Consider the following 13,913-nt stretch of genomic DNA (forward strand, 5'->3'; position numbering starts at 1 on the left):
TAACAAACTGTTAACATATTGCTAGAAAGGTGAAATATATATTGATTTTGCATATTTTTTTGTCTTCAAAGATGATTTTTTTTCTTTTTTTTTTCCCGACCGACCGACCCGACTTTTTCATGGGGAAAATCCGTAAACCAACAAATTAAAAAACCGTGGCCTTATAAAAGGTATACTGAAAATTAAAAAAATATTGTAATGTTTTTATTAATGCGAAAAATGTGAAAAATGTAAGAATCAGGTTTGCAATAACCTAAATTGGCATTGACATTTTTAGTGGCGATTTTCCTATACAAAAAAGTTTGTCACTGGTCAGAGATTTGCAATAATAAATACATTCATTACTTTTTGAATTTACAGTTAATATAAATATTAAAACAAACAAGTATTTTAAAAAGACTTATAAAATACAGATATTTCACTGATAAACATCTTAATCTAAAATTATAGAGAACATTCTTTCAAAACCTTCCTTTTCAAAACAGAACATTTACTGTCTGCAGTTGCAGCTATTAAATCTGTTTCATCGATCTTCTTTTCTTTTTGCACAAGTCTTGAGAAATAGCTAGCTATTTGTTGTGAGGTTAGATATTGAGATCTAGTGAACCTGTTTTCTCCATTTTTTAAGACATATCGCATCTCCTCAGCTACTTTTGATGGGTCCTCTTTTCTTCCAGTTGTTTTCCCAATCATAAATTTTTCATGCAAGTAAGCCTTTTGGTCTAATGTAAAAATGGTTTTTGGTTTGTTCACTTTTAATGCCCATCCTTTGTTTAGTTTGTCAGTAGCAGCATTGTTGTTGTTGTCAGATTGTTTGGTAAATGACACTCCTAAATTCCCATCTTCCAACTTCTGAGCATATAAAACCTTTGTTCTATCTGCCAGGCTAAGTTTTTCTTCCTTCACATTACAGTTCCCCACCATGATGTGTTGATATAGTGAAGATGAATGTTTAAAAGAACGTGTACATCCTTCCTCAGGACAAGTAAAGATTTTTGATATTGTCCGTCTCTTCTTAGGAACTGGCTCTGTAATTTTATCTTCATCATTACTCTCATTTTGTGTATCTTCATCTTCATTATCATCCTCCTCATCATCATCACCATCATCATCCTCTACAAAAACATTAATAGAAAATTAAGTGTTTTGTTATACTAAACAAATCATAATTTTCATGGAAAGACATCATGCAAAATATATAAAAAAATCCATCATAATATAACATAAAAGTTGTCTATACGTGACCTTGTAAGTGTTGTGCCATTAAATGGTTGTGAAGGTGTGAGCTTTTGTTCCATGTTGAAGGCCTAACTTTATTACAAAAACAATAATAAAAACACTTTTTGTTTTTTTTTGTCATGTATGTACAAGGATTCTGTATCATGAATTTATATGTTAAAACTTTTTTATTGTATCTTTTGAAATAATTTCACAAAGAAACACAAATTGTTACATATACACAGTTTTTTCAATAAAACATAACTACCTCTGTCAACAACTACTGAACCCACGGTAGCAAACTGGGTATACGACCAATCATGATGAACAAAAAGCTGTATCACAGGAATTTTCTTATCAATAATGCTGTTCCATGATATCAACTTTCCTAAAATGCAAAATATAAGCAAATAAATTATTTTATATAAATTAATCAAAAGGGATCTTGTATGGATGCTAATATCAATATACTGAAGTACATATAGCTCAGGTGGTCGTGTGGTCAAGCAGGACAGCTACAGTGCAGGCGATTTGGTGTCACGATATCTCAGTAGTATGGGTTCAAATCCCAGTGAGGGAAGAACAAAAAAATTCTGAAAGCAAATTTACAGATCTAATATTGTTGGGTTGATTTTTAGGACTGTCAATTACAACGCAATATTGTATGAAACATGAAGATTCATGTATAGAGCAAAATTTCTTTAGTTGTGAATTTATAACAGATACATGCTGAAGGTCAAATGACATAACCCCTAGGTTTGTTTTTTTTTTAACTGGTCACCTGTAGTATCAAAAATAGACATTATTTCTTCCCTTTATTATCTATGCAAGCCATTTTAGTTATGATTTTGTCAATTTGGTTAAGAGATATCACATTGTGTAACAAGATAGAGGTACCATTATTGATTAACAAAATAACATTATGAGAGGCAACATATTGTCGTTCACTTAAACTATTTATCTAGAAACAATTATGTGGGTAGCAGAAATTGATACAGTTGAAAATCATAATAGAAGGAAACTTTCTTCCATTCTCTGGAGTAATGAAATATTCTTGAGAAATGTTAACATTGATATCCAAAGTGAATAAAATGGCTCTTCAAGCTACAGTTGAGCTGATAAGTAAATCATAAAATTATATTACCTTGACCAATATCATAAGCTCTCCAAACTTGCAATCCATTATCAGTAAACTTAAAATTATGGAGCATAGAAATCAATGGAATACTTCTAAGTGAGACCTTATCATCATCAGCATTAATAACAGGACTTATCACTTTCACCATGTACTGGCCTCTTTGTTGCGAATCAATTGCCTGAAAAAAAATAATAAAAGAAATAAAATTTCGCGAAAAGAAGTTATCTTCTTTGGTCCCTACACTAGGTGACATCATATGTATGCTTCCGACGTCAAACATAAACACCAGGCGTTTTCTGGCTTCTGTGCAGCTTCAGAATGTAATAAAATTTTATAAACAGAAGATTTTGAGGTGCAACATGTGAGGTTTTGTTTTGCTTATTATAGTAGAAATTACATGTCAATACATTCAGCAATTCAAAATGTCGGCTTTCTAAGTTACAGACAAGGAGACAGAGAATTTTACGCTAACTGTCATCCAATCAGATCCATTGATACAAAATAATTGCATTAGAATTTGACATGCACTTGATAGGTTAAATACATTTTGAGTGAATTTTACAAGTCCAAGGACAATAACTCTGCAAAAAAAATCATCAGACTGTAACTTGTCATGGTTATACTATATACCAAATATCAAACCAATATCTTCAAGCATGAAACGTGTGGAAAGCTGGTTTGCTGGACTGACAGACCTCATTCAAGCTTTCTAGGGTTATACTTTGACTTTAATTGTATATCAAATATTCTTAAACTCATTACTATAATTAACATACCAGTTTCATTTGGTGTGCAGTTGTCACATTATTGCCCTCGTTTACATATCTTTTTATAGCCGACTTGATATGGGATGCCTTCCTGTCACATGCGCCCTTCCCATCCTGAGCCTCACAAAAATTGTAGGATTTTATTTTCTTGTCTAGCTCTTGATGTAAAGTAGCAATGGTCAATGTACTTTTGTAGCAACCGGCATTATCTGACCATATGTTGACCTTTTTGACAGATGGAATATTTTGAACCACATCGACAAGAATAGCTCCAGTTGTAGCTGCATCTTGAGGGATTGGTTGTTCAAATATATGCACATGTGTAAGAAATTTCACACTTCCCTCTGATTTTAACATAGTAACAGTGATGTGCCAATTAATGCCTCTCTTTCCAAACCAATCTGTCTGGCCCTCTCTAAACTTTCGCGGTAAAAATTTCATAGCCCAGTCAGCTACCATGAAAGCCTCATTTTCCCCAAGACAGTTCACAACAGCTTGTCTTGCCTTTTCTTGATTTTTTGATCGAAGGATATGACTCTTCCATTCATAGATATCAGCTATTGCTTTTTCAACCTAAAACAAAAACAATTTTGAACTTGTTTTTGTAAATTTATAAGAACAAAATACAATAACACTTGTGCTTATGTTCAAGTTCATATTCACCTCATTCTCACAATTATATCTAGAATTTACAGTAAAGGCTCTAAAGAGCCTGTCGCTCATCCTTGGCCTGTGTGCAAGTAGCATATTAAACAAAGGACACATAATATAGAGGAGAATAGAAATGTAGAATTCATGATCAAATTTTGTTTTGGTGATGATAATAACAAAAAAATGCAAAATTTTCTTAAAATTACTAATTCAACTGGTTGCCTGATTTGTCTAAAAATTTCAGGGCGGTTAGATCTTTACTTAATGAATAATTTTACTAATATCAAATTTGCTCTAAATGCTTTGGTCTCAGATATATATACTAGCCAAAAACTGCATTTTACACCTTATGTAATTTTTTTTGCTAAGTTGGTCAGCTTGGTTGGTGGGCTGGGTCATTGGACACAATTTCTATACTAGATACCCAATGATGATTGTGACCAAGTGTGATTTAATTTGGCTCAGTAGTTTTGGAACAGATTTTTGTAAACGTTTGCGGACCACGGACACAGGACGCCAAATAATGAAAAAAGCTCACTTCGTCCTTTAGGCCAGGTGATCTAAAAACCAGAGAAATGTGTAATGTAGGTCAAATTTACATGTTTTGGAAGGATGGTCTCAGACTTGCGGTGCTGCATCTCCTATACCAAGTCGCATACATGTAACTTTTTTCTATATTTAGTACTTGAGAAAAGATTGGATCTATCTACACTAAAACCAATAAAGGGCTGCGCTTTAGCGCATGATACGCCCGTTGCTCTTTTAACTTGTCTTTTATGCTTTAAATGAATTTATATGATCAACTAGAAATATATATACAAATCAAAAGGGATGTTACATTAATATATTCACCAAAGTTTCATAAAATCCCCCTTTTTAAAGTATAAAAATTCATTACTTAAGAACGTAAAATCTAAAATTTATAAAAATGGAAAGGGAGTTTATGTCAATAGATATAAACAATTTATTAAAGTTGCATAAAATTTTGTGAAAGTGTTAGTTATTGTCCCAAAATTGGAAAATCCCCCCTTTTTTAAGCATAAAAATTCATAACACGGAAATGTAAAATCTGAAATTTATAAAAATTGAAAGGGAGCTTACATCAATAGATATAAACAATTCACCAAAGTTTCATGGACATTGGTGAAAGCCTTTTTGAGTTATTGTCCGAAGTGTTGAAAATCCCCCTTTTGTTTATGAATAAAGCCCCATAAATCCAAAACTTAAAATCTGAAATTTATAAAAATTGAAAGGGAGCTTATATCAATAGATATAAACAATTCACCAAAGTTTCATGGACATTGGTGAAAGCCTTTTTGAGTTATTGGCCGAAGTGTTGAAAATCCCCCTTTTTTTATGAATAAAGCCCCATAAATCCAAAACTTAAAATCTGAAATTTATAAAAATTGAAAGGGAGCTTACATCAATAGATATAAACAATTCACCAAAGTTTCATGGACATTGGTGAAAGCCTTTTTGAGTTATTGTCCGAAGTGTTGAAAATCCCCCTTTTTTTATGAATAAAGCCCCATAAATCCAAAACTTAAAATCTGAAATTTATAAAAATTGAAAGGGAGCTTACATCAATAGATATAAACAATTCACCAAAGTTTCATGGACATTGGTGAAAGCCTTTTTGAGTTATTGTCCGAAGTGTTGAAAATCCCCCCTTTTTTATGAATAAAGCCCCATAAATCCAAAACTTAAATTCTGAAATTAAAAAAAAACGAAAGGGAGCTTACGTCAATAGATATAAACAATTCACTAAAGTTTCATGGAAATTGGTGAAACCGTTTTTGAGTTATTGTCCGAAGTGTGGACGACGGACGGACGGACGGACGGACAGACGGACGGACGGACAACGGTATACCATAATACGTCCCGTCTAAAAGACGACGGGCGTATAAAAACTATCATGAGGAATAAAATTTGATAAGATGTTGTCTCGCATCTGTATTAGTCACACAGTAACTTAGTAATGAAGAAGTTGATATTTTATCGTATGTTTTTCTATGTTGTGATGTTATGCTATTGTTTCAGAAAAAGGGAGAAGGTTTGGATCCATTAAAACGTTTAATCCCGCTGCAAATGTTTGCACCTGTCCTAAGTCAGGAATCTGATGTACAGTAGTTGTCGTTTGTTTATGTAATATACGTGTTTCTCGTTTCTCGTTTTGTTTATATAGATTAGACCATTGGTTTTCCCGTTTGAATGGTTTTACACTAGTAATTTTGGGGCCCTTTATAGCTTGTTGTTCGGTGTGAGCCAAGGCTCCGTGTTGAAGGCCGTACTTTAACCTATAATGGTTTACTTTTTAAATTGTTATTTGGATGGAGAGTTGTCTCATTGGCACTCACACCACATCTTCCTATATCTATAGGACATAACATTTTACCAGAATTTAAAAATACCTTAAAGAGCACAGCTTCAGGATTATCCCAGTGTCTTTCAATTGCACTCTTTGAAATAAAAGATAGTGTTTCATCAACAAAACTACACTGTTGGCATTCATCAGTATGTGAATGGTTATCACATTTTTGGCAGAAGGGTCCTTTTTCTTCACTCAAAGCATACGAACAACAATGGTCTGCTATGGATGATGATGTATTTACATGTAGCTGAAAAAAAAATTAGTTGATTCAATCTTTGGATTAGTTTCTTTAAAGATATATATATATATATACCCTTTCTCTCTCTATATATATAAATATAAAGAATAATATAAAAAAGAAGATGTGGTATGATTGCCAATGAGACAACTATCCACAAAAGACCAAAATGACACAAACATTAACAATTATAGGTCACCATACGGCCTTCAACAATGAGCAAAGCCCATACCGCATATAGTCAGCTATAAAAGGCCCTGATAATGGTTGCTTTGAAAGTCATATTCCTATACACCCCAAAAACTTTGTATTGAGGGGAAGGGGGACAAAAGTACTATATCAGACCTTGGCATATAACCAAAGTAATATGCCAATAAAATGTGTAAACATTTCATAAGGCTCTATTAATTAGCCAAATTAGACACAAAACCATAATTTTTATGGATGGATAACAGACCCATAACCTTATAACAATGTACAACCACAAAATATTTTGAAGTCGTATGAAAAAGGGAATATAAAAACTAATAAAAACCTTATAATCTGTTTTTAGGTAATGCTTTGCTACCACCAAATTATCCAGTGTTTTCTTCTTTTCATCCAAGGTTAAATCTAACTGTTCTACAGTTTCTGTGAGATCTGTAAATGCTCGACTTCCCTCAGAAATATAGTAGTCAAGACCCTCCATAGACTGTCTGACTGAAGCACTGCAGTCGGTCAAAATCTTGTACATAGTACTTGTGCCTGCAAATGGAATTAAAATAGTTTAAGAAGAAAAAAAAGAACACCAATCTTTGACATTATTTCACATGAAGTGTATGTATGTAATGAACATAAATATGAAATGAAGCCTGCTTTGTACTAGTCGGACAAGCTGAACCTGATCTTTAACTTAATGCTACCACACAAGGTAACAGTCTACAGGAAGACATGCCACCCCAAGGCGAGCATGCTACCACCAAAAAGGGCGGTTAAAAATAAAATGTTTTTGGACATTATATTTTAAGGTAATCCAATGAAATGGGATTAGCCAGAAAACCTTAAATTTTGTTAACAAAATGGCTGACGTCATCAGCAAACATACTAAATTCATAAAATTCAAACTGTTAATGCAGAATTGTAATCCAAATGAAATAAATACCTAAACGCTGAATGTTTTCATCCTCACAGAGCTGTGCATACTGCCTGATGATTGTTGCAGGGGCAATACTTCTGATTACATTTGGTGTTTGAATGAGTTCTCCAGTTGAAAGCTGTAATGTTTTTTCTCCAATTGGTAAATCTTTGATCAAGTGGTTTGAAGTAATGAAGTCTAAAAAATGGTCAAGCTGTCCATCATTTATTTTTGAACGAGGAATCTTTGATGTTTGTGCAGGAACACCTAAACCAATATTTTGTGCATGTTTCTTAGCAGAATAAAACTTGTAGTGAGATAATCCTGGTATACTGGCACTGACTTCTGCAAAACTGTAATCATTTGTTGCTATTGATAATAACTGTCTCCTCAACGTTGGGGTGTTTGCAACCATGTATGAGCTGACAATAGCATCCAACAAAGAGCTTGTGGTTTTATTTTTGTCATTTTCTTGCTCTCCAAAAAGAGATTTTTTGATGAACTCAGAATCATCAGGACAAATAGTGTTCAGTAGAGCAGTTATACAAGTATTAGCTTTTGATAAATATCTTCTTTTTGTTCTCTCACTTGACTTCTCTAAAGATTCAGTTAGACACTTTACAGGGCTTATGTCACATGTTTCCAAGAATTCATTGAATTTTCCAAGTCTATCAATTCTGATAACAGATGCTTCTGTACCCTGACTATCAGTATTGCAGTAACTTTCAGTTTCAACATAACTGGTTGTTTCCTGACTTGATGATGTGGAAGCATGTACAGCAAACTGAAAATAAATGTTATTTTAAAAATATAAATAAAAATTCACAAATTTTATTAAATGTGTGCCTTTGATTAATACAGACAAAATAATTTTAATGCTATATTTATTTAACATGTCATGTGTTTAGGGAGCTACCATTTGATTTTTATGGGGGGGCTAGGATGAAAAATTTTGTCCTGCATTTTTTTTTAGCTGTAATCTCTGTCCTGCCTTTTTATTTTTCACTCTAATCGGTCCTGCCTTTTTTTTTAAAGATTATCTGGACTTTTTTTACCTAAATTGTCGTCCTGACTTTTTTTTTTTTTGCAAGTGTCACATCCTGCCTTTTTTTTTACTCAAAACTCCTGTCCTGCCTATTTTTTTCAAATTTCATCCTAGCCCCCCCATAAAAATCAAATGGTAGCTCCCTTAATGGGATTTGAAAAATTACTGCTGAAATAACAAATGCATGCTTTTCTTACTATGAAGCTTGTATATAAATTGGAAGTCAATTAATTAACAAATAAAAAAGCTAGAATGTTTACAAATGAAATTCATTAAAAAAAACAATCAAAGGGCAATAACCCCTATAAAATAGGAATTTCCCAAATTTGAACTTGGCCAAGAGATTTTCACTTAAACGCTTGTTTGTAAGTTTAAAGTCAATCAGTTAAGAAATAAAAATTCTTGAGTGCTTACAAATTCAGGCAAACAGAACCCACATTTCCATATATATCCTCTACATTGCACAATAATTTAATTTTGGATGTAAAGTGTCTTCTGATTGGCTGGCATAATTTTGTTATGAGCCTATAGACATAATTTAGTCATTTGACCGTGACGTCATCAACGTTTTTTCATGGTTTTCAATGTTTAAAATGGAATCTGAATGGAATTATAAGAAATGACTGTAATATTTTTTCTGTCTATTCAAATAACAGAAAAATTTGGTGCACACTGTTAAATAACCTGCCACACGTGTTATTCAGTGTGCACCAAATTTTTTATGTTATTTCTTCAAAGACAGACAAAATATTACAGTCATTTCTTAAATGTGCCAGGAACAAAAGTCAGATTGAATAAACAGCCTTTACGATCAGAGTGATCTCAAATGAACCAAATTATCAAATATGCAGTTAGTACATTGAAAGTTCTTGAAATCTTTTAGTCTTTAGTCATGACGAAAAGGAGATGCTTCATCTTGTTGTATAGGGCTAAGATACGGTCTGTGGTCTCGTTATGTAGCAAAATAAATTCAGAGTAACATTCAACATATAGACAATTTTTTATATAACTTCCTATTCAATAGAATCAATTCAAACATCATTTATTGAAAACATGATGTCATTCCGTTAACGTGGACCCAACCAGCGTAAGGCTGTGAGTGGGCCTACTTTATTGTATCTAGCTTTAATACTGCAAATTTTGATATAAATGAAATTTTCAATGATACTTACATTATATCCACTATTAAGTCGATGAGGTCTGAGATTATACTGTTCTTCATATTGATAGCTACATGTATCACCAATGTTGTCACTGTTCATCAAACACTGCATAAAAAAAATGTTTACTTATATCAGATGATAACTGAGTCTTTAAAAACATAAACCACAGTAAGCTTATCCATTAACAGGCTATCAGGACTCTGTTAATTTTACGTTTGTTTTTGTTCCATCATATGTCATGTATGTGTTCAACCCTCATGTGCAAATTCAACAAAACATTTTGATGAGTTTATTTGTACTGAAAAAATGGGATAACACAATTTGCATAATGATATATATGCAATATATATATGACTAGAGGTTTTAAAGTACTGAATGAACCCACATATTCAATAATAATAATGTTAATATTCTGCCGTTGCTTATTGCACTAATATTGATTGTAATTTGTACATAGTTCAAGTTTTCAATAAAACTATGAACTGTAGAAGAAATTAATACTACATGTACTATGCACTTTAAAATAACACACATAAAACTTGAAGTATATTTTTTTTTCTCAATATATATATTAAAAATGCTGAAGTATACTGAATGTCAATAGAAACACAACACCTACATGTACATGTATGTTGCATTGAATAAAAATTCACTGTCAGATCTTCTAACAAAATTCGCCTGTATCTGTCATTTTTCTCAGTTCAAAATTGATAGAAAAATTAACCCAACCAAATTTCTGTTTAACTTTAATTTAATATTCAACAAATATTTTAATATCTTTTTAATAAAAATAAATTGGGAGAATCGTTATAAATTATTTTGGTATTCAGACTTTCAGTGCTAGGGGTAAACTATTTTAATGTATCATGATGTTTGATATACCCCTTTATATGACATGTATGACAGTCGGACTGATACAATTAAGCCCATTAACAGATAGAGATACCATACATACATGTACATTGACTCTGAATAAAATAATAGCATGTACTAGCATTATAACTTACATTTGTATTTGCACAAATTTCAGCCACGCTACATGAAGTGGATTGCCCACAATAAAGGGTCTTTCTGCATCTTGGACATATTGTTGAAACATACAGTTCAAATTATTTTTTTTTATAAATAAAGATACATTTTTAGTATATGCAAATTAAATAGATGTTTGTCCCATAAGAGAAAAAAAATGAATTTAGAAGAAATGGATTCTTATAAATTCCTTATTAAGTTTATAGTACACTACTGATTGTGACAAATTTAAATATTTCGAAATAAAACCTGTCAGTTTTTGCTGAACTTATTCTGTACCTTTGTTGTTGACAGGTTAAGCTACATGTTTTTGGAGAGAAATTCTGTTTCTTGTTTACTTTCTTCAAACATCGGTAATATTTTGGGTAGGGGAAAGAAATGGATAAAATCATGCAATTTAAAGGTGTTTTTCCTTCTTTAATAACTTTAGAAACTGAAAGATTTCAGCTATTTATGCAATATCCTGACTGTTCCTTGTAAATTTAATAATAGGTCTCTTATTTTGGAAATAAAAGACATTTTGATTTAATTTATAATGGTCCAGTATTGCCTGGGAGGTGGGTTGGGGTCCACTTCAATACTTAATTGATAGGGGGTGCCGCTGGGGTTCTGTTACCCTACCCTTTTCATATAATTTAGAAAAAACTTAAATCAAATACCCTTTGCAGGGTCGGTTCCAGCCATTTTAAAAGGGGGGGGGGGGTTCCAAACCCAGGACAAAGGGGGGTTCCAATTACATGTCCCCATTCAAATGCATTGATTGTCAAAAAAAAAGGGTTCCAACCCCTGGAACCCCCCCCCCCCCTTTTTCTGGATCCGCGCCTGCTTTGTAGGTTTTTTATGTGGAGGGGGGTAAACTTCTGCAAATTTAGTATATCTAAAATCAATTTTTACATATATATCCCTATTGTTCAATCAATTTTGCCCAAATCAAGTTAAGAGGGGGGTTGGGGGTCAGTGAAAAAAAAACACTATGTGAATTAAGTTTTTTATCCTACATTGAACTTTTGATGTTATCCCCATGCTGGTTAATAAATATAAATAACAAATTATGATACTAAATTATAAAAAAAGAAATCATTTTAATTATTTTACTTACGAGTTCCAACTGGAACTATGATTCCTGTTCTAGCATGAATCTCTTTCACTTTTTCCAAAGATACATTTCTGTCTGCCTTTACCCCATACCATCCTCCATATATTTTGTTGTCTTTGTTGTGAGAGGAAATTATATCAGGTATTCCACATATCTTTGATTTGCAACCTGCTTTGTTTTTATTCAAAAACCTGTGAAAATGTTCACTGCACACTTGAAACTTCTGTGTAATATCACTTGGCAGTAGACCAGCCTCAGTAAGAACAATGGACTGCAATTCTGATGACAAAGAAGTCAGTGGGGAATTTTCACCTACACATTCACATATCTGTGAGCTTTTAAAGCTACAGAAGGACATGGTTATTTACAGACCATAACTATTGTTTTAACACTGACTGTTGATCACTGATATCGTCTGCAAAGTTTCTCCCATTTGTGTGTACATGTGTGCTTTAGATCAGAAGAGTTCTACCAGGGGAGATAACTCTATATTATCAATAATGAATAATGAAGATTTTCTTAATACTTTTTTAAGGACATGCTTGAATATCCCATTCAATTTACAAGTTTACTTGGTTATTTATATAATATAGATTATATTTAGGTCAGATAGTACTTTGAAATCAGTGTGGAAAGGAATGAAAACATCTACAGATTTTAAGGATCTATGGAACACTGTAGAACCACTAAATTCTTTAAAATGTAGAAAACCTTGATAAATCTGCATATTGGCCTATCAAAACTTTTGAAAACATTAAAATAAGCTTGGAGAACATTTTTCATGACATTAAGCAGTCTTCAAACAAAAATTTAACAATATTTTAATTACCTTTATTTTTACCTGAAAAGTCATGTTTCCATGGCAACAACAGGGTGACACATTATAATTATGGAGTGGCAAATATTTTTTTTTTGAAAATTAAGACATTAAATGTATTGAGGCGAAATTTGGTGGAATTCTGTATCATGTCATGGCCAGCTCATTTTTATATTTACAGAGAATTGATATTAAGTTCTTTATTTATAACTAATCTATGGGTTATACAGGTTGGTTTAGCAGTAGTAAATGGGCAGCTTATGGCTATTGGAGGATTTGATGGTACAACATACTTAAAAACAATTGAAGTTTATGATCCTGAAACAAACAGCTGGAAATTATGTGGTGGAATGAACTACCGACGGCTTGGAGGAGGTGTAGGTGTGGTCAGAATGCCACAGAATGAATCTCATTTATGGTGATGCGAAGCATAAAAAAATTTACAGACCTTCATCACACAGTAGAAAGTTTTATCTGATAGAGAAAAAACCCTTCATTGTATATTTAGTTTATTGGTGCCACATTTATATTAAATTGCATTTATTTGAATTAATTCTAAAATATTTGTGATTTTGTATTTTAACCATACTGACATTCTTTAAGAAGTCTTAGGATACTACTAGACATTTTGCATTTTGTTATTTTACCACATGCATCCTGTTAATTAAACAGGAATTTTCATACATTGGTTTTTTTTGGGATTAATGTTCTAACATTCTTTAAGATTGAGAGTATTGTTTTTATCTTTTTTAATGTATTAATATGCTTGAGGTAAATATTTAAATATATTGCATATTAAATTTCAAATACCTGTCACAGAGTGTATGATGCATATACTATTTTCCCTATATTCCTCATTCTAACTTGCATGAATACACCAATTGTTAAGTATTTTTTTCAGGCTCCAATGAAGTTGTTTGTTTTGTTTTTGTTTCAATTTTCATTTAGGTCAGTTTAAAAGAATCCATTGTACACGGTAAATGTCAATTGATATTTTTTTTACCATGTTTTTGTGTGTGTTTACTTATTGACTTGAAAACTATAATAGATAAATAGAAACTTTAAACTTGCAAAGTGATCAGCTGGACAAGATCTACAAAAAAGACTACATCATGAACACAGGTAGTCATACAGTGTGTCCAATTTGCATTATACTGTATTTACAAGTAAATTGTACATCAAAATAACATACAGATGGGACATTACTCTATGCCAATAAATTATTTTTATCAAAATATAGTGTTTTCTTTTGAAAGAAATATGCTG

The 13,913-nt window shown here is 32.1% G+C and overlaps 1 protein-coding gene across 1 annotated transcript; it reads right to left on the reverse strand.

The window, feature by feature from the left end:
• Nucleotides 1-444: 444 nt before the first annotated feature.
• Nucleotides 445-10,789, reverse strand: LOC143062528 (uncharacterized). The gene is made up of 9 exons (XM_076234194.1): nucleotides 10,713-10,789; nucleotides 9,715-9,810; nucleotides 7,525-8,281; nucleotides 6,919-7,127; nucleotides 6,186-6,392; nucleotides 3,133-3,696; nucleotides 2,363-2,534; nucleotides 1,487-1,606; nucleotides 445-1,115 (listed from the first exon to the last, which is right to left on the reverse strand). Exons 2-9 carry the CDS (start codon nucleotides 9,802-9,804, stop codon nucleotides 445-447), a joined length of 2,790 nt encoding a protein of 929 aa, XP_076090309.1. The 5' UTR covers nucleotides 9,805-9,810; nucleotides 10,713-10,789.
• Nucleotides 10,790-13,913: the final 3,124 nt, after the last annotated feature.

This window comes from Mytilus galloprovincialis, chromosome 2 (assembly GCF_965363235.1).
Source record: "Mytilus galloprovincialis chromosome 2, xbMytGall1.hap1.1, whole genome shotgun sequence".
NCBI classification, from domain to species: Eukaryota; Metazoa; Mollusca; class Bivalvia; order Mytilida; family Mytilidae; genus Mytilus; species Mytilus galloprovincialis.